This window comes from Natrix helvetica, assembly GCF_964273705.1.
Source record: "Natrix helvetica genome assembly, chromosome: Z".
NCBI classification, from domain to species: domain Eukaryota; kingdom Metazoa; phylum Chordata; class Lepidosauria; order Squamata; family Natricidae; genus Natrix; species Natrix helvetica.
Window position 1 is genome coordinate 47,083,122 of NC_138554.1, and position 20,954 is coordinate 47,104,075.

Below are 20,954 nucleotides of genomic sequence, written 5' to 3' on the forward strand. Positions count from 1 at the left end.
ACACACTTTTAAAAGATTTTTGGTTTTGATCACATGGCTATAACTCCCATCTTGCCTGAAAATTCCAGCATCCAATAGTACGTCTTTTTTGTTTGATAAATATCAAATATTCAAAACAACAACAACCAACCAATATTCAAGTATGTTGAACAAAGATGCATATTTTTTCAGTCTGAGAGATGCATTGAATATTTGATTAGTGAGCTGGAAACCAAAACTAAGTTTTGCTTGATTTCATTGAGATTTAACTTTAATATAAATTCATTTCTCATGATTATTTCTATGTATTGAATAACTGCTCTGTTTCATCCCATTAAGTTATAAATCAGTAGTATCTTTTAAACAATGCTGTGAATTATGCACAAGCTTTCGGTAGTGCAATCCATAGCATAAGCATCCATGGTGCACAGAATATTTTGGCATTAACATTCAAAGGGAGGGATTTCTTTAATCTGCCTAGTTAATTAAGGCAAAGCTTTCTTTTCAGTTTTCTCACTTTCTTCTCTAAGCATCATGTTTTATACAACTACACTTTCCAGTAAGTGTAAGGAAATTCCAGATAATAAAAGGTATGATCATGAAATGGGGGCTAACATGTTCTTTCATTGTAACCACTTTCAAATGAAAAACCAAGTTATGAACTTTAGATATCTCATGAAGTAAAAATGTAAAGGAGTCCCTGCGGATTTTACTGTGCTAGTCATTGTCGAGTATATAGAGGGGCAATGCTCATCTCCGTTTCAAGGTCATTGAGCCAGTGCGGTCTGAAAATATGCCCATGGTTATGTGGCCAGCATGACATCATGGAGCAATGTTACCTTCCCACCAAAGTGATACCTTATTTATCTATTCACATCTGCATGCTTTCAAACTGCTAGGTTGGCAGGAGCTAGGGCAAGGATGGGAACTCAACCCATTGCATAGCACATGGATCTCAAACCTGAGCTGCTGGCTTTCCAGTCAACAAGCGTAGCATCTTAACTACAGAGCCACTGCATTGTCCCTATCTCACGAAGTAGCAGTACATAATCGTAAATCAGCTTTATATGTGATAGCAAATAGGCCATTTGTGTATAACACACCATATCTGATTTTCTGTTTGACAATGGGCAAATATTTACATTGGATATTACACTTTGGACTTAATTATACAATGGGAAACTCTTTCATGTTGATAAGGTGCAGTTGTATCAGTGTTATCCTTACAAAATAGACCAGACTAAGAAACCAATGCCACGGTCATGAATTATTTTTATTGTAACAGTTGTAATAAGAGAATATTGAACTCGGAATGTGTTTTCCATATCTTCATGAGAACTAACGGGAAAATGATACATTTTCTCAAGTTATTTTCTTGGGCTGGGCTCAAGCCTCATTCATCTAACCATTCCTTACTAGTGCCTCTTTCTCTTGTCCTTTAAGGCCATTCCCAGGCCTTCTACATAGTTACTTCAAGAAATTAATCAGCCCCAAATATCTGGGACCTGCATGAAGGTTCAGAACACATACCAAAAAATAAGGACTAAGTATTTTATCTTGCTCTTTTAAGATAAATCAAAATCTAGAGAAACACAGACTCTTTGATTCCTACCATGGATGAATGGTTGCAGAAGTTGATGAAGCTGGCTGAAATGGCAAAACTGACCACTTTGATTAAAGAAAAGAACATATGTGGAAACATATTGGTTTCCACATGGAGACCACTTCTGAACTTCGTGCTCGATGTGGAAAAGAATGAAACTCTGACTTTGGTTTTATAAAGACTAATAGACCTTTATAGAAATGGCTTGTTCATATTATTATGACAGATCAAAAAGCTGTGATTTGATGTTAATGCCTTATTTATGTAACAGAGGGAGTCAGAACTCAATGCTTCTTTTTCTCCCCCCCTATTTTTCCTCACTTCTCTTCCCCTTCCCACCCCCCTGCTCTTTTATTTACATTTGTATTTTGCATTTTATAATACTTTATAACTCAGTAAAAATGCTTGAAAGAATATCTAGAGAAACACATTAAAATTTAGGGAGGTAACCCCTCCCCCTAACGCAGGTCTGTCCTAGAAACCCACTAGCATTGCTCATCCTTTTCATTCAGCTTAATAACCTGAGGCTCAGTCTCTTCTTTGAGCATCATGATAACCCCACCTGGGTGGAGATTTGCCAAGCCTTCACCAGTCATAGTTTTGAGTAGGCATCCTCTTAGGCAAGGATGCCTTCCAACTGAGATTCAGAACTCTGTTCCTGCTACACCCACAGCCACCTATATCAATCATTATCATCACAAACAAATCGAGATAGCAAGTGAAGCATTGTTTTGCCATTCAGTTTGAATAATTTATTTTGTTTATAATAAAAATTCCCCAGGATAAACAATTATGATCTGACAATGCAAAAGCACAAAGACCCAAAGTAATCAATTGGAAGTTTAAAAAAAAATAAAATAAAGTAGAGCAACAACCAGCAAACATAAATGACGGCATCTGTTAACCCCAATTGCTTCTGGAAGACAATGTGACTTTGAAAGGTTAGAAAATGGGGTCAAAGAGGTCATCTATGTTAAAACTGAACAGCCGAGGGAGAGAGGGAGGGATAAGACACCACATATCTTCTGTCTACAACACAGTCCTTTCAGCAATTCCAAGAAGATTCCATACTCACTTGCACCCTGACTGTAGGGGCACAGATAAAGTGGTCTCAATGGCTCTCATAAAAAGTGCTAACAACCAGATGACTGCAAAGAAATATGATCTTTCCATTCCCCCATCCTATCAGAACTAAATCTTCTACCCCAGACCTCGCTGTCCAGTCAGAATTGATGAAGTTTCTCGGATGAGAAGTGAAAAGCCTTCTTCAAGAAAAAAAAAAAACATAGACCAGCTGCTTTTTTTGGGGGGGGGGCACTTGACAATCATGACTTGGATGACTGAGAATCTCCATAGACATTTAACTTTTGGAAGGCTATTCCAGAAAAGATTGATCATTTGTCAGATCCCTCTAGCTTTATACAGGAGTCAGGAGGGTCATGGATGAAGACCACGCAGGAAACCTACAACATTGTTCTAAATTGTGTTTAAACTTCTTATGGATAAATTATTTTTTGGTTATACTATACTTCCATGTCGGATGCATCAAAGTAACTTCCATGGTGAAAGGATCAGCCAGTGACATCACTGTTGTCGGCGGGGGGGGGGGGGAGGGATGCTCAGTTGGGGCTCCTTTCATATCCCTGTTAATGAGCCCATTAAAGTGGCATCTATTTATCTACTTGCATGTTCACATGTTGTCAGACTATTAGGGGGCCAGGAGCTGGAATCAATGATGGCAGCTCATTCTGACACACAGCAGCACTTGGGCTTCGAACACAGACTTGCAAATTGTCAACCTGGTATCTTAACAAAGTGAAATGCACATTCCAGCTTTTTGGTTGAAAAGCACCTTTGAAATACTGAATGCCCTGGACCTATGAAACAAATGGCTACCATGGGACAAAGTTCACTGCCCTTAAAATGAGTGAAGGGTAGGATATAAAGGATTCATTTATCAAGAGTCTTATGAAATTGATCATCATCGTCTCTTCCACCGTCAAGGACATTTCTTATTTTAGCCTCCCTCCACCTTGGGGCAGGTTGAAATATTACAAATAAAATACTGGGCTATCTACCATTTTTAAATGTTCTAACAATAAGACCAAATTTTGGCTAGAAATTCAACATATTAATTTCCTTTTTAAAAAAGTAAAATAATAAAATCAGGTGGAGACAGAAGTGAAGGAGGCACCTAGTTGCAAATTTCCAATCTCCTTTCCATATAGCAAGTTCTTGCTTATATACCAGTTATACAGAATCACTGATCACAGATAAATTATAAAAATTCTGTTGTGAATTTTGAATGAACAAATGAAGGTAGGGACAAATGAAAGTAGGGATAAGCAATTCAACAATGCCACCCTCTTTTCCATAAATCTTTCACATATACATGAGAACAAATCTGCTTTGAATTTAGCATCTTTTCCATTAAGATTATCCTTTCATCTCTGATAATGTAAGTTCCTGCAGTTCCTTAGCTGCTTTGGATCCAGATCTTTCCTTTGCCTATTGTGGATCCAGATCCCAAAGCCTCATTTCCTAATACCTATATTGAGACATTCATAGAAATTATGCTTATAAGTGGAGCAATAAATGGGTGGATGAGTTATGTATATGGAGGGGGGGGAGAGAAAATAAATGTTATTGTTAGAAGGAAATGACTCTTGTTTTCTTTTCATGCTCTATTAAATTAATGCACTTGAAATAAAATAGCTTCAAAGAGATGTACACTTCTAATCTGAGCTTTTGTAGGACTGGATAAATACTTTAACTACATATTTTCCATATCTGAAATTATTAAACCTCAAATTCTGCCCCCCCCCCCCAATGAAATAGCTAAATTCTCACTACTGCATATTATATTTTGCAAGCTTATAATTTCTGGATCATTTATGTTATAAAACATTTATATTTCAGGGATATATTAGCCATTTGCACTCTAATTTTCATCCCTAGGGAACGATGTGCCCAGCCAAAGACATCTAGTTTGCACAAAGCTGCTATTTATAGGACTTTGACTCAGGAATATTAGACCCTTTATTGACCTTGTTGCCTGTTTGTAAAGTTAGCAGGAGACAAGGGAAATATATGTACTAATATTGAATGCCTAATGAATTTAGAATTATGTTAATTTCAGATTGCTCACCCACTTTTTAGCCATGCCCAGTGAGCCAGAAATTCTGAAAGGATTCCAAACTTTAATATCCTTTCAGTTAAGTATTATGTTGAAAGCACTTATTTGAAGATAGGATGTTTGCAGGGTGGGCTTCAAAAATTTTAGCAAGGGGTTCTCTGCCCAGTTGTTGGATGGGCGTGGCCAAGGTGAGCGTGGCCTAGTTGGCCTCCTGCACCACTGCGGGGGGGGCATTTTTGCCCCCTCCGGGTTCCGGAGGCTTTCCTCGAACCTTTGGGAGGGTGAAAATGGCCTACCCAGGCTCTGGAGCCCCTTTTCCCAACCTTCTGGTAGGCCCATTTTTCACCCCCCCCCTCCGAGCCTCTGTGCGCACCCTGCACTGACTCTGGGGTGGAGTGGGGTGGGCATGGCCAGCCAGGAGTGGGATTTGGAGGTTTTCCGAACTGCATATAATCTTAGCTAGAGGTTCTCCTGAATCTCTGCAAACCCCCAGCAGCCCACCCCTGGATGTTTGCCTGTGGAAGTTACTGAGGGACAATTTGACTGTTCTAAGGTATTTCCCAGGCCAAGTTTTAATTTCTCAGAAAACAGGGAGGCACTACCACACTATGAAAATCCAAATTTTGCAGGAGATCAGATTTAGCTGCCTATTATGGAAATTCCAACATCCATTATGATCTGAGATTACTATTCCCATTCCGTATGTTTCCATTGTTTAAAATGAGCATCAACTGTTATAATTCCTCAAATTTTGTCAGATACTTTCATTTCTTTTCTGGAGAGCTCACTAATGCACAAGCTGGAATAAGATTTCTAGAATGGCCTCAGGCAAACAAAAGCCTACCAGGTTAGGAGATGCCACAATTCATAAGAATTATGTAGTACTCATTATTCATAGTACAAGTACCAACCATGAAAATAATTCAGATTTTATTATCTAATTCCAAAGTGATTAGGGATGATTTAAGTATTTTTAATATTGTTTCAGGGTAGTACTTACTCAGAAAGTACAGAACAGTAAATTCAGAATTACCAAAACATAATTATAAAAGACAGACTAGAAATCAAAATTAAAATAAGAAAATGGTAGGAGAACATCTGTCTGACCTTGATGAATATAAATCACTGGGACCTGATGGATTACATCCCAGAGTTCTGAAGGAGCTGGCAGATGTTACCTCACAACCATTGTATCATATCTAAAAAAAAAATCCTGGAACATCAGAGAACTACCAGAGGATTGGAAAAGAGCCTATGTGGTTCCCATCTTCAAAAAAATAAGTGGGGGGGGGGAACAGTCCCAGGAAACTGCAGACCAATCAGCCTAAGGTCAATACCTGGGAAGATGCTGTGGGGAAAAAATTAAAAAGCAGATCTGTGAACATCTAGAAACAAATAAAGTTATAACTAGTAGCCACCACAGGTTTGTTAAAAACAGATCATGCTAAACCAACCTTACTTCATTCCTTGACAGAGTGACTAAATTAAATCAGCAGAATGCTAGACCACAACTTACTGCTTGGCAAACTAGAAAAAAGTAAATAGACAGCATTATCATCAGATGGATTTGCAACTGGCTGATAAAACATACTCAATACTTAATGGTACTGTGTTTACATGGAGGGAAGTAAGCAGTGGGGTAGTACAAGGGTTTGTCTTAGGGCCGGTACTCTTCAATATCTTCATAAATGACTTAGTTGAGGGAACAGAAGGGGAACTCATCAAATTTGCAAATGACACTAAGCTGGCAGGAATAGCCAACACCCCAGAAGACAAGCTCAGGATCCAGAAAGATCTTGATAGACTTGAACAAAGGGTCCTATCCAGCAACATGAAATTCAATGTGGAGAAAAGCAAGGTTATATATCTAGGCAGGAAAAACCAAAGGCACAAGTACAGAGTAGGCAAAACATGGCTCAAAAAATAACTGTGAGAGGTATATTGGAGTGCTAGTGGACGACCATTTAAACATAAGCCAGGAGTGTGCAGCTGCATCCCCAAAAGCTAATACAATCCTTGATTGTAAAAATAGAGGCATAGAATCAAAAGTATTAGTATCCCTCTATAAACTCTTTGTAAGGCCACATCTAGAAGACTGCATCCAGTTTTGTGACCACATTACAAAAAAGATATTGAGACTTTGGAGAAAGTGCAAAGAAGATCAACTAAGACAATTAAAAGCCTAGAGATAAAAAACATATGAAGAATGGTTGCAGAAATTGGGTATGGCCAGTCTAGAGAAAAGAACAACCAGGGATGACACAATAGTAGTATTCTGGTATTTGAGAGGCTGCCACAGAAAAGAGGGGGTCAACTCATTTTCCAAAGCACCAGAAGGCAAGACAAAAAAACAATGGATGGAAACTAATCAAGGAGAGAAGCAACCAGGAATTAAGGAGAAACTTCCTGACAGGGAAGACAATTAACCAGTGGAACAGCTTGCCTTCAGATGTTGTAGTGGCTTCATAACTGGAGGTTTATAAGAAAGGACTGGATAGCCACCATTCTGAAATAGTATAGGGTCTCATGTTTGAACAGGGGGTGTTGGACTAGAAGGTCCCTTCCAGCTCTATTCAGATTGATATAGTTTCCTAGAAATATCTGAAATCACAACTGTTTTGGATTTAGAAAATAAGAGAAAAAAATAGCAAGAAGCATTGTGCTGATATTAATTTCTCAGGTCTCTTTGGTATGTATTTCAGCATGTATTGCAAGTTCTACAGTCTTACAAGAACCACACCATAAGGGAAATTCAGAGTATTTGATTGTGATGAATTATCTTATATGAACTAACTTGATTTCATATTCTGCACTGATATGTAAATGTGTAAATATAAACATGTAAATGAGTGTTCGCATATTCCAATGCAATCCATATTCAAAAAAAAAAAAAAGCACAGGAGCGCATTTGAAGCATTTTGAGGTGTTTGTGTAGGGGAACTTTTAGAAATACAGATTTTGAGAAAAATACATTTTAAAAAGAAAAAGGTAACTCGATATTCAAGTGCAAATTTTCATGTGGGCTTTAATTCCCCCCCCCCCCGATTAATGGACAAAAAGTTGGAATGGGTGTATTAATGGTTACTGACAATGAACAGTATTGGATTAGAGTTGGGTTTAAAAAGTAACCCCTATAGCAGACACATCTGTTCATGTCAAAGAGATGCTGTGCTCATGCTACCATGTCTCCTGAAGAATCTCCTCTTTCTATTCATTCTTGAAGCACAAACAGCCATGTTGCACACAATGTAGTGGAAGGTTGAAAGGATTTCGTCCTTATGAAATGACAAAGCACCAAAAATCACAATAACTCATCATAAAGCAATGGCCCTTCAAAATGCATCTCCATAAACAAGAAAATGCTAGTAAATCCATGTCTTCATTCTTTCAAAGAGGATTCTTTTTGAGACAAACTAAATTGAGCTCAAACAGAAAATGGTTTACAGGTTGTCCTCGAGTTACAACCACAACTGAGTCCAACATTTCTGTTGTAAAGTGAAACATTTGATTAAGTGAGTTTTGCACCTTCTACAACTTTTCTTGCCACAGTTGTTAAGTGAATCACTGCAATTGTTAAGTAAGTGACACAGTTGTTAAGTGAATCTGGCTTCCCCATTGACTTTGCTTGTCATGTGACTCCAGGACACTGTAACCGTCATAAATATGAGTCCATTCCCAAACACCTGAATTTTGATCACGTGACCCTGGGGATGCTGCAATGGCTGTAAGTGTGAAAAATGGTCATAAATTACTTTTTTCAGTGATGATGTAACTTCGAACACTCACTGAATGAACTGTTGTAAGTTAAGGACTACTTGTATGAAGTTGTATAGGTTGGCTAAAACAAAGAAAAAAGGAGAAACTGAAAGAGAAAGGACTTGGAAAACAATCCCACTTTTGCTAACATTGTTTAAAGAATGAGTAAAGGGAAAAGTAGAGCTGAAGTAAGCACACCACTGGAATATGCGTAGATGATATTAGCAAAACCACATCTGCATAGTTTAGGCAGCTTAGGGAAGAGTTATTAAATGGGGTGTTTGCTTAGTAAGAGATGCTTAGTAAGGAAAGGTAATCGATGAGGAAACTCTGGGTGTGATCATTGTCAGTTGCACACAGGATGAAAATACTCCTTTTATCAAGTGTTTAAATCTGAGCCACAGCAGCACAGCCCTTGGAACAAAAGAGGTTGGAACAGCTGCTCTGGGTTTTTTTTTTCCCTTCTCTTCCTAAACTAGTTAACAGGCAGCAGACGGATGCTGCTGAACCTGATTTGGCTGCTATAATTACAGCAAGCTGCATCTTACCAAAAGTTGTAATTGCAACATTTCAAGAAGGAAAAAAAATCTAATTGGGGGAAAAAAATTCTGACATTGGCCGTTAGAGTTTAGAGCAGGGGGGTCAAACTCAGGGCCCACAGGCCAGATTTGGCCCACGGGGTGCTTAGAGATGGTCTACAGGGCTACCCTGGAAACAGCAAAGGACCGGCCTGTAGTGCCTCTGCCAGCGAAAATAGATATCGGGTGGCCCTCCTGAATTCCATTTTTGCTGGCAAAGAGTGGCAGGAAAACGTCACAGTCTAAAACGGAGCTCGGGAGCGTTTTTTCGCTGGCAAAGTGCTCAGGCCACCACAGGTGCCTCTTATACAAGTGACAGCAAGCTACCCACCCCCATCCTGGCCACACCCACCCCTGACCTCTGAGGTCAAACACAACCCTGACGCAGCCCTCAATGAAATTGAGTTTGACTCCCCTGCTTTAGATAATGGATTGGACCACAGCATGAATAAGTAACAAATAAAAAAGGATGGTTGTGTACATTTCAATTTCCTTGCTTCTACATTTTTTCCTGCTGTTTATTGGCTTCATCTTTTCTCCTCAGTTTACAATATAAAATAAAACTATGCAAGTGCATACAGAGAGTGGGAGGAGGGAGGGGGAGGGAGGGAGGGAGGGAGAGAGATTTAAATAAAAATCTACTGATTTGGTATAACTGTCTAACCCCAACCCCATGCATTTAAGGACTATCATGGTAACTTGTTGAAGCATTCAAAGAGGATCTACTCTGCTCATTCACCATCAAAGTCTTTAAATCATAGCACATTCAAGTACACTTTTTGAAGTATGTTCAAATATTCAGATATATACAATAACTTCCAATTATGTTAGTTTATTGGAGTACAATGTAATTGCTTTGTTCACTATTGTATACTAAGCACACCAAAGGAAGATATGAAAAAGTACTAAGTGGTGTATATCTAGTAGTCATCCAGATTTTTGCAGCCTAAATGTATTATTATGGTAATATGTATGCCGACTTGGACAACCTTCTGCAGAATGGAGAGATGAACTATGAAAAAGATCTTGGTCTCAACTGGTACATCATAATGAAAGACTGAATAGAACAGAAGCATCTGCTGCACTTGTTGATTTGGATATCAATATTATCTGCGTGAAAACAACACTAATGTGAAAAAGTGAAACATAATAAGCTATCAAAAGATGGTCAGTGAATTAAAGATGGTAAACAGTGGTGCACCTCAGACTTCCTACCCTCTTCCCCACCTCCATATTCATCATCAGTCAGCTGGTTATGAAAATGGTTCAGCAACACCAGGTAAATATTTAAAAAACTAAGCTAAATACCAATTTATTGAATGATACAAGAACAGTGGAAATTTGGAAAACTGCCAGCAGTGCACAGGTTCTGAATGAGGGTTCCATGTCATGCTAAGTGGAAAAGAACCACCCAAAGGAACCATGCAAATAAGAAATAAAATCAGACTAAAAATCTTAATTTCACTTTTTTATGACATTAGCATACTATTGCCCCTCCCATGTGGTAATTTGGCCATTCTTTCAAATTTTAAAAATAATTCTCTTTAGTGATCAAAATTACTCTCTCTTATACTCTATTATGAAAATAATCTATGCAATTTATTTAATTTTGTGTATTTTAACTACCACCAAAACAAAACATGTAAACCACAAAGCTATTTATATTAATTAAAAATGTATTAAAGTGCTAAGATCATCCTTCCCAGAATCTTGTTTGTATTAATTTACAATGTCCAACAACTATGGTTGCTAAGAGTCAACGTGGCAATTAAGAGTTGACATCAACTTCTCTCTTGATCCTTCTCTTTCTGATGATTAATTTCCATTTTCAGTGATAGATTATGAAATTATAATAATCTTGGCTGGATATTTAGATGTTAAAAGGAACATTTTTTAATATTTGTTTTGTAAATTTGGTTGCAAAACAATTCTTCCAAAGAAAATATAAAGAATATCTGTTCCATAAAACTACAGTGATGATACTGAGCAATATTAACAAACCACATTTGTTCCTTATTGGCATATACTGGAATGTAAAATAAAGAACAAAATTAGTTACACAAACTTGCCCCATTGATTCAATGGATCATCACTAAGCATAACTAATCTGTTCAAGGATAGCCAGTAGAAGACAAATTCACCCTTTTACTTTCATGTAAAGACTTATGAAGGCCTTTTCCTCCACTGCCAAAGATGATGTGCTGGCAAACAAAAGTTGAAACATACAGGAGAAATTAGCAAAATATAAGGCTGACTATGCAGCTATATCTTTATCATCACTTAAAATTTCTGTGGGAGTGACAAAGCCAGCTACGTATTAGATTGCCTTTGATAACTTTAAAAAAAACCTCTCCCATTGGGAGATAAATCTTGGCATAAACAAATGGATTGGCAAATACCATGGGAGGGACCAGGAACAGCCTTTGTGGCAACTCCCTCCACAGGGGATATAAATAAGGACAACTGGGATGAAGGATTACAGTTGGAATCTCAGTACCAAGCTGAGCAGCTAAAGTGGGGCTTTTCTAATATTTGGATTCTAAATCTAAATCACTATGAGTTGTGGCACTAAGGGTGGTGGAAGCAGTGTTGGTGGTGGCAGGATCTGTGGTGGAAGCAGCATCAAGATTACATCCTCAGGGTCCTCAAGAGGACTTTCTGGAAAAAGTTATGGAGGATCCCGGAGTGGATATGGAGGAGGTGGTTTCAGCAGTGGTAGCTGTGGGAGAATTAGTAGAGGGAGAATAAGCTATGGAGGTAGCTGCTATGGTGGTGGCAGCTACGGTGGTGGCAGCTATGGTGGTGGAAGTTATGGTGGCTATGGGGGGAGTGGATATGGTGGTACTTGCTATGGCGGTGGCAGCTACGGTGGTGGCAGTTATGGCAGTGGTAGCTATGGTGGTGGTTCTGGCTACCCATTCAGCAGTGGTAGTTTTAGTGGTGGCGATGGAGGTCTCTTCTCCAGCAACGAAAAGGCAACCATGCAGAATCTTAATGATCGCCTGGCTAATTATCTGGACCAGGTGAAAAGACTGGAAGATGAAAATTGTCAGCTTGAGATCTGGATCAAAGAATGGTATCAGAAGCATGGCGATATTGGACCAGACAAGGACTATGGTCACTATTACCAAGAAATTGACCAACTCTACAATGAGGTATGTATACAATCTGTGATCATACGGTAGATTACTGCTTTAATGCCATCCATGTAAAAGATGAAGTGGGAAGGCCCTTAGAAATGAAAGAGAATTTGGAAGGAGAAATGGCAAGTAGAGAAAAGAGATCAATAGATCAATATTGTAGGACATGAGATGAGATAGAAACAATCATTTTCTAAAGAAGCATACATTAATTATTCTTGCACACTAATGTTAATTTAATTCTTCATAATCTACAGCTTCTCTAAGTTAATGCTTACATTAATTGTTCTTTACCCACTAATGTGCTACAAATGAGAAAGGTTGCCATAGCAGTCTTGGAAGGAGATATTCTTATCAGAGGTGACATGCATACTTCAAATTACATTTGCCCTTAGAATCTGGATTATGGCTCTTATGCTTCATTCTTGTTAGATTGTGATTAATATTGATATGATAACTTAAAGATTAGTTACTAATTTAACAAGTTATTAACTGAAAATATTCTTAATTCTCTAAATGCATCATTTGATCATTCAGTCTGTATTTAATACAGATCAACCATATAATATAAACAAAAAAAAAATAACAGGTTGAGGTCAGCAGGGTTTCCAAGAGATATATTTTAGCAGAGATATTATTTTCTTCATATACATTTACTGAGAACATCATATATAACAAGACTGAATTATTTAGAAGTATTTGTTTAGAGATGAAACAAAAAAAAGAAATATATTAAAGAGTGGTATTAGGCAAAATGGAACCCCTGGCAGGCAAGAAATCCTGTAATGATAATTAGCTATGAAGTACACATATTTTATGTACTTTAAAATGGGAAATGTTACTTTTACTTTCACTCTCTCTGTTTTAGGATTTCTTGGTATCTTTTCTAGCAAGGTATATAAAAAAAACAGTCTAGAATATTGATAGACATCAGTTTGGGAAGTAGATTCAAATCCTTATTTGCCATAATGAAAGGGGGCAGGAAGCACATATGATTCCATATCTAATGCACAGAACTCTCCATCTAGGCATTGGTTCGAGTATGTGTGTTCACTAGTTAATACTTGGAACCCCAAATGACAATAGATGTGATTGGTCAATCAGTGATTCTTCCTTTTCAAGTAAAATGGTTTTCAATGGGTACTGTCATAAACCCAGCAGTCAGAGAAACTAAATAATGTTGGTGCATAGATGCAGGAGGTCATGCCTTCAGATATAAGCAAAACACAACAGATATCCATAAAGTCAGGTCTGAAAAGTAGAACTAATATCTAACCAAAAAATAGTAGGAGAAGAAAGACAGAAGAAGAAGAAAAAAGTGTTACCTTTTCAGACTTCACATTTCTTAAAGTGTAATCTTACAGACAAATCGAAACCATGTATTTCAACATCAGTTGTATCAAGCAATCAAAACAATCATAGTGGTTTACTTATTACTGTGTCATAAACATCTCTATTATTTATTTATTTTTCAGCTGATTGCTGAAACAGATGATTATAACAAAATTCTGCTGAATATAGATAACACCAGGATGACTGCCGAAGATTTTAAGTTGAAGTAAGTATGATTCACTTCTCACTTGCTTCCTTCTTTTTTGCTGCACTCAGTGATTTTACCTGAGAAAGAGATACACCACTTTCTTGATTGCAAACTCCAAGTAGCTAGTAATAGTACAATTCAAAGATGGGACGTTTCACACAATCACATTGTGTGAAATGTCCCTTTTCAGAATTTCTCCAGTTTAAAGTGCTTTTTTGGGAAGGCAGTCTATTTCATCCCCATTTTGCCTTGTTTTTCCATGTGTTCTTCTTCTTAAATAAACATTCAGCCTTCAATAATCTCCGAGCATCTTCACTCTTCATTGTACTTTGGGGGATTGTTGAGCTTTTTCCAAGAGGATTTGTTTTTGGTGCACTTTGTGCAAATGTGTTAATCATGAAACCTGTAAACTCTCCTGTGGAATAGATATAACACTGAAGCTGGTCTCCGTCAGAATGTGGAAGCTGACATCAATGGATTACGCCCACTCTTGGATCAACTCACTCTTGCCAAGTCAGAACTGGAAATGCAATTTGAATCCCTCAAAGAAGAGCTGATATGTCTGAAGAAGAATCATGAGGAGGTAAGAGCACCAGTGAACAGAACTCTAACATTCAGAGCTTCTGAGCCTTACTTTTCAAGTAAAATTCAAAGAATGAATTGAATGACACCCAAAAATATTTCACTGCTGTTCCTTGATATATCTTGGGCCAGGCAATACTTCTGTAGTAAAGAGTCAGTGACACAATTCAAAACAAAACAGCAGCCAGGAAACAAATGTCTTTGAAGTGGCACCTTGCCCTTCATTTTGTGAAGATGCAGTAATCTACCTTCTCACCGAATCTCATATTTCTACATTTTACAAGCCTACTTCTTCTTTTAATTTTTTCCATAGGGGAAGATGGATAAATTTAATAAAGATGGGATACAAATAAATATTATGCACAGACACACATACAAACTGGTTCAGTAGGCAAATTCACAATTTGGGGAGCAGATTGTGGTTTGAACATTCACAAAATTGTTGCCACGGTGAATCTGAGCAACCCAAAGGGCCCATACATGGGGGGGGGGGAACTACTGCTACCCATGATTATATTTACTGGGAATAACCATCCAGTAATTTGTATTTTAAGAATATTTTTGCATAGTGGCCAAAGGCATGTTGAGTCCTTTTGCATTTCATGTCAGAAATCTAACTTCAGAGAGAGGGAAGGGAGAAAACTGAAGAAATCATGGAACTATAAGAAGTTATGTTGTCCATAGGTAGACCTGGATTACAAAACAAATGTATGCCAGGCATTGACCTGTCATAAAAACATTTTCTTTCATGAGAAGGAAATGTAAAACATCCTTCTACTTTATTTTGGGTTTTTTTTAACATTACAAATTGAGTTATTCTCCCCATAAAATGTTTTTTAGTGTCAGTTTCTTATGATTCATTTCTTCATCCCCATTACTACAGACACTGAGAGGACTCCGAGGCCAGAGAGGCCATGGTGATGTCAGTGTTGAAGTGAATGCTGCCCCTGGACAAGACTTGAAACAACGTTTAGATCAGCTCCGGTGTGAATATGAAAACATCATTGAACAAAACCGAAAAGAGGTTGAAGCCTGGTATGAAAGCAAGGCAAGTGAAATATATTTGAACAGTCTGTTCATCTTCCAGTGATCAGAAAATATAAATGCTTTTCATCACCCACAACATATAGAAATATTTTGTGGGCTTTGATGACAAGAGCCAAAGAGAAGCCCAATTGTAGGTTGCAAGAAAAAGCTAACTACCTATTTATATATCCCCAAGACATCCTAGAAGCAATGTGAATAAGGTTGAGGAAATGGGAGCTGAAAAGCAGGAAATATGGGAGTCCCACAAAAAATGTCTGAAATTGCAGGTGGTGAGAAAAAAGTGATTAGCATAATTCTTAACATAAAACAGCTTGCAAGTATCAGATCAGTAGTTCATTGATAGTAATAGCTCAATTCAGGGAAAGCCATAAATAAGGAGAAAACAATGACAATGACCCCTTTCCCATCCCTTCCCCCAAGCAAAACATGCAATCAGTCCCATTGTGCCCCTTTGAAGGGTTGTGCAGTTGGAGCAGCGCAATGGAGTAGTACCTTTAAAAGACTGGCTATGGAAGGAGAGGGGCTTTGGAGAAAGAAAGAAATGGACTAGCCTGTTAGGATGAATCAGATATTTTCAAAAGAAGACATCTTAACATGGTCTAATTCCACTGCCAATTTCCCCATGCCACCTACATTACCTTCTTCTTTTTTCTTATTTTTATTCCTTTGATTCTTTCAGATGGAAGAGGTTCGCCAACAAGTGACTTCAAGTGATCAGGAAATAAGTTCAAGCAACCATCAACTTTCAGAACTGAGACGAGAGTACCAAACCCTTGAGATTGAGCTCCAGTCTCAAATAAGCATGGTAAGTGACAGCATGTGGAAATGATTAAGTCAGCATATTATACAAATGATTGTCTAGTAACTAAATATTTATATTCTCCCTTCCCTTCTGCTAAAAGAACCTCAGCATTTTCTTGAAGATCAGGTCCTATGTGTTGCCTTTCTATTTTCAGATTCAATCTATGCAAACCAATCTGGAGGATACAGAACGTCGGTACAACATGCAGCTACAACAGATTCAGGCTATGATTGAGCCAGTAGAAGGAGAATTGGCTAGCATCCGGTGTGAGATTGAAAGTCAGAATCAAGAATATCAGCTGCTCCTTGGCATCAAAACTCGTCTGGAACAGGAAATCTGCCAATACCGCCGATTGCTTGAAGAAGGGCAGCAAGAAATGTATGTTGACTAGGAAATGTAGAAAATGTGAATTGATTGCTTTCCAGGAAGGAGTTAGGGTCTGTGCTCTTGAACAAAGCTTGCTGATAATCATTTATCATTAAATCATAAGCATCTCCTGGAACGTTTTAGCCCTTTTAGGGTGTCATATTGTGCTTAACTTGTGAACATTCTGCACAACCTTAACACAAATCTTACTGACATTGCTTCAGTGACATTTTTTTTAACCAAAGTTACCATTGCCTCTAGAGTAAAAGTAATACTGCAAAATTTCAGTTCCTATGGAAGCCAAGAAGGGTAGAGTTGAGCTGTACTCAAACTCTAGTTTTGTTTCCCTGTGAACTGAAATTCAGTAGTATTAACTGTCACTGGAAAAAAAAATGACTAGAAACAGGTTATGCAATTTACTTAGAAGAGGGTAAATTTACATATATAATGCCTAAAGAAGGTCTGTGAATTAAGAAGGAAAGAGGTAATGAATAACTATAGTGAACAAAGTTACCACATTGCCTTGAATTGACTTATACCACTAGTCCATGTAGACAAATACTGACAAAACCAGTTGGGAGATGATCTCCTAGAATTAATGTAGAACTTTTTCCCAGGTTAAATCATAATTATATTACTGAGCTTGAGGCTAACATCATAATAGTTATTTTATTTGAGGGGCGGGGATTCGTTCCCTGGGTAGGAATTTCTATTAGTAGTTGATGGATGGATTACACTTATGTCAGAAATATATTATACGAGGTTATATTTCTCTTCTTCCAGTGGCTCAGGGGTATATGGAGGAGGACATGGAGGAGGACATGGAGGTGGCAGAAGAGGTGGAGGAAGCATCAGCGGAGGAGGTGTTTGTGTAGGAGGAGGTGTCAGTGGAGGAAGCCTCGGTGGAGGAGGTGTTTGTGTAGGCGGAGGTGTCAGTGGAGGAAGCATCAGTGGAGGAAGCCTTGGTGGAGGAGGCGTCTGTGTAGGAGGAGGCATTGGCGGAGGACATATTGGAGGAGGAATTTCTTCACGTCCTCAGTCCTATCCCACATCTTCACATTCTCAGGGGTGCAAAACAGGTGAGAATTATCTTTTTTTTTCTTTGCTTGCAGGAAAGAATAATATTAATAAGTAAAGGTGACTTTAAATGTAGCATATTTCTTTTTATAACAGTGGAAAACTCTTTAATGGAAAAGTACATAAAGTCTTATTAACTATGGAAAATCAGAAATAGGAATGCTGGAAAATTACCATGCTGTATCTGACCATTATCTATGCAGCTGTTTGGCATGCTAAGGAATTATGTATCATTTGGTTTGACAATAATATGGCCACTGTGTCTACTATCCTAAATACAGGGTTCAGTTCCATCCATCCAAGCTGCCCATAAAGCTTGGAATTAGTGGTTGAGGCTATATTTTGCAGAGTTCAGAGTTCCTCAGATTAGTAGTAGGAACCAGAGCTAAATTTGAGGCTGGAATCTATAACAGGCAGAGGACATCACTTTGTTGGCTTGGCAAAAGAGCAAAAGATGGGCAATGTAATCATTGTACAAATGGCAACCAAACTGGGGGCTTCATATAGATTGCTGTTTGGGGGGGGGGGTTGAGGCAGAATTTAGCATACCTTTGATCATTCAGTGTCAAAGACAGTACCTCTAAATCCTGAGCACCTCTGAGTCCAGGCACCTCCTTAATTTTGGTTTTTGGCTTAAACCTTGGATTCTCAGGACCCTATATAAGAAATTCTTCCATTTTCTTTGTCTCATCTGAACTGGGTTATTTAAATGGAGGTTAGTCCAACATAACAGCTACACATTACCATCCCAGTCTTCTCCTGTAACTTTTGAAATGTTGTGAGGTACTTTATTTCATCTGCAAACAGAGTTATCAAGTTTTTTCAACATTTGCTTTTAAACACTCTCCTCCCAATACACATTTTGGGTGCCTAAACAAGGGATGGAGCTTTGATCGAATGGGTCATAATTGTCACCTTCTCAGGTGCAAAAGACCAGGTCCACATGTGAAGGTCCAATTAAACTTTTTTATTGCTAAGCAGCCCATGCACAGGAAGTTTCTCAACTAATGCTTAACACCTGCTTGGAATTAGATAGGGTCAATGGAATTCAAGGGAGGTTGGACTTGGTCCACTTGTGGCTACATAGAGATTCTAGGCTGATCCCTCCTCTAACTCCATCCCAGGTTCTGTCATTCCTTCTCCTGCACATCTTCATTTTCTGTCACCCTGTGGAAATGTCCCTGCCATCAGTCTGGGCAAGGATAGATTACCTTTGAGATGAAACAAAGAAAATGGAAGGAGACCATCTGAAAGATGCTGATAAATTGGAAAAAAATATTGTTTTGTTCATTTAGATTAGTTCTAAGAAAAATTCAGAACACCCTAAGACAGCTTGCCTATTTTTCCAGAAAGTTACAAGAGACTTTAATTTAAATGAATTTACAACATTTGCTGCTGTTCAGTATCTGAAATGCTTTTTTTTTCCAGTATTTTTATAAATATTTAAAGTAATATAAAACCCATCATTTCAAAGGGTTTGTTGGTTGTTTATTTAATTCTATTGAGATAAAGAGAGTCGCTGCAGGGAACAGACTTCCTCTTGCTCTTTAGAAAACATATTTGACCACCAAAAACCCATGAGTTTTGCTTCTCAGTTCTTGTTGTTTGTATTTGCCAGTTTTCACATAGATTCATTTTTCCCTCTTTGTCTTTTTCGACAGGACATGGAAGAAAATCTTGTGACTGATACTTCCAAATTCCTCCAAGAATTTCTATGATCGAAAAAGATCTGCTCAAATTCTCTGCATAAATCCTCACAGTAGATAGGTCTCTGCTCTTCCATTTCTATGTCAATGACCATCACAAAAGATTTCTCTGTTTCCGCTTAATACTTGTGTCATCCACTCTTTAAAGCATTTTCTTGGAGGATATGCTTTCTCTCTCTTCAGTTCATTTGTGACTGTCCTTCAGCTTTTGATACTAATGGAAATTGTCTAATAAAGCTCTGTTGCTGCTTGTTGCAATCAAAAAAAATCTCTCTCTCTTGTTATTTTTGCCATGCAAGCATTTAATTAGTGTAAGTCAGTGATGGCGAACCTATGGCACGCGTGCCACAAGTGGCACGCGGAGCCATTTGTCAGGGCACGTGAGCTGAGTTCACCTTTTTAAAAGCTATTTTTTCGCCTTCCCCAGGCTCCAGAAGCTTTATAGGAGCCTGGGGAGGGCGAAAAAGAGCCTCCCCCCCCCGGAGGCTTCAGGGACCGTCCGGAGGCTTCCCTGAAGCCTTCGGAACGCTTAAAACCACCCTCCGAGCAAACCGGAAGTGACTTCTGGGTTGCTCGGAGGGTCGTTTTAAGCGTTCCGAAGGCATCAGGGAAGCCTCCGGAGGGTCCCTGAAGCCTTCGGAGCGCTTAAAATGACCCTCCGAGCAACCCGGAAGTCACTTCCAGTTTGCTCGGAGGATCGTTTTAAGCACTCCGAAGGCGTCAGAGAAGCCTCCGGACGGTCCCTGAACCCTTCGGAACACTTAAAACGACCCTCCAAACACGGGAAGTCAATTCGGATTTGCTTGGAGGGTAGTTTTAAGCGTTCCGAAGGCTTCAGGGAAGCCTCCGGACGGTCCCTGAAGCCTCCGGAGGGCCTCCGGGTGGGCAGGGGAGGCTCTTTTCGCCCTCCCCAGGCTCCTATAAAGCCTCTGGAGCCTGGGGAGGGTGAAAAAAGCATGTAAAATGGGGGGGTCATGCGTTGTGCGTGCATGCGCACTGGGGGATTGCATGTTGCATTATGGGTGCGGCATGCCGGCACACGACCCCCCCGCGCTCCCCCCACTTGTGGCACGCGAGCCAAAAAAGGTTCGCCATCGCTGGTGTAAGTAATCTATAGATGTGGTTCAGACTTTGCAAATGTCTTTGCAAATCTCCACTCACAGAGGGAATTAATGCCCTTTTTAAAAGAATCCAGCATACCTTTCAGCTGACAATGTGAAACTCTGCTAGAGGCAGTTTTTGAATTAAAGCAACCATTACAAAATGCAAGCTTACATTTGAAATGATACATTGGCAAGTTGTGCATCAACAAAGTATATGTGGTTGGATGCTAAGTAACTGTTTACGTGTAATTAAGGATTGCATTTTTTACAATTCTCATTTCTGTCTGAAGAAACAGAATTGTATTTTTATTTTATTTTATTAAGCTCATATATTACCCATTATCAAGCAACTCTGGGCTTTTATTATTTTTTACTGAGGAAAAAAATATTGCTGATTTTCTACCAACAGTAAAAGTTACTTTACAAACATCTGAAATTGTGCCTGCATTAGGGACAAGATAATTCTCAATAAATATATACTTTGGCAGCATAAAATGGACCATAAGTCTGGTCCACTGTGATCCTAAGTGTTGAAGTCT

At 38.7% G+C, this 20,954-nt stretch overlaps 1 protein-coding gene across 1 annotated transcript in view; it reads left to right on the forward strand.

Moving 5' to 3' along the window:
• Positions 1-11,607: 11,607 nt before the first annotated feature.
• Positions 11,608-20,954, forward strand: part of LOC309401561 (uncharacterized protein) — a gene marked incomplete at its 5' end in the record, with an annotated part of 44,332 nt that continues 34,985 nt past the window's right edge. Inside the window, one exon of the mRNA XM_081970631.1 lies at positions 11,608-11,836. Within this exon, the coding sequence (XP_081826757.1) occupies positions 11,608-11,836 (229 nt within the window). The remainder of the gene's footprint in view (positions 11,837-20,954) is intronic.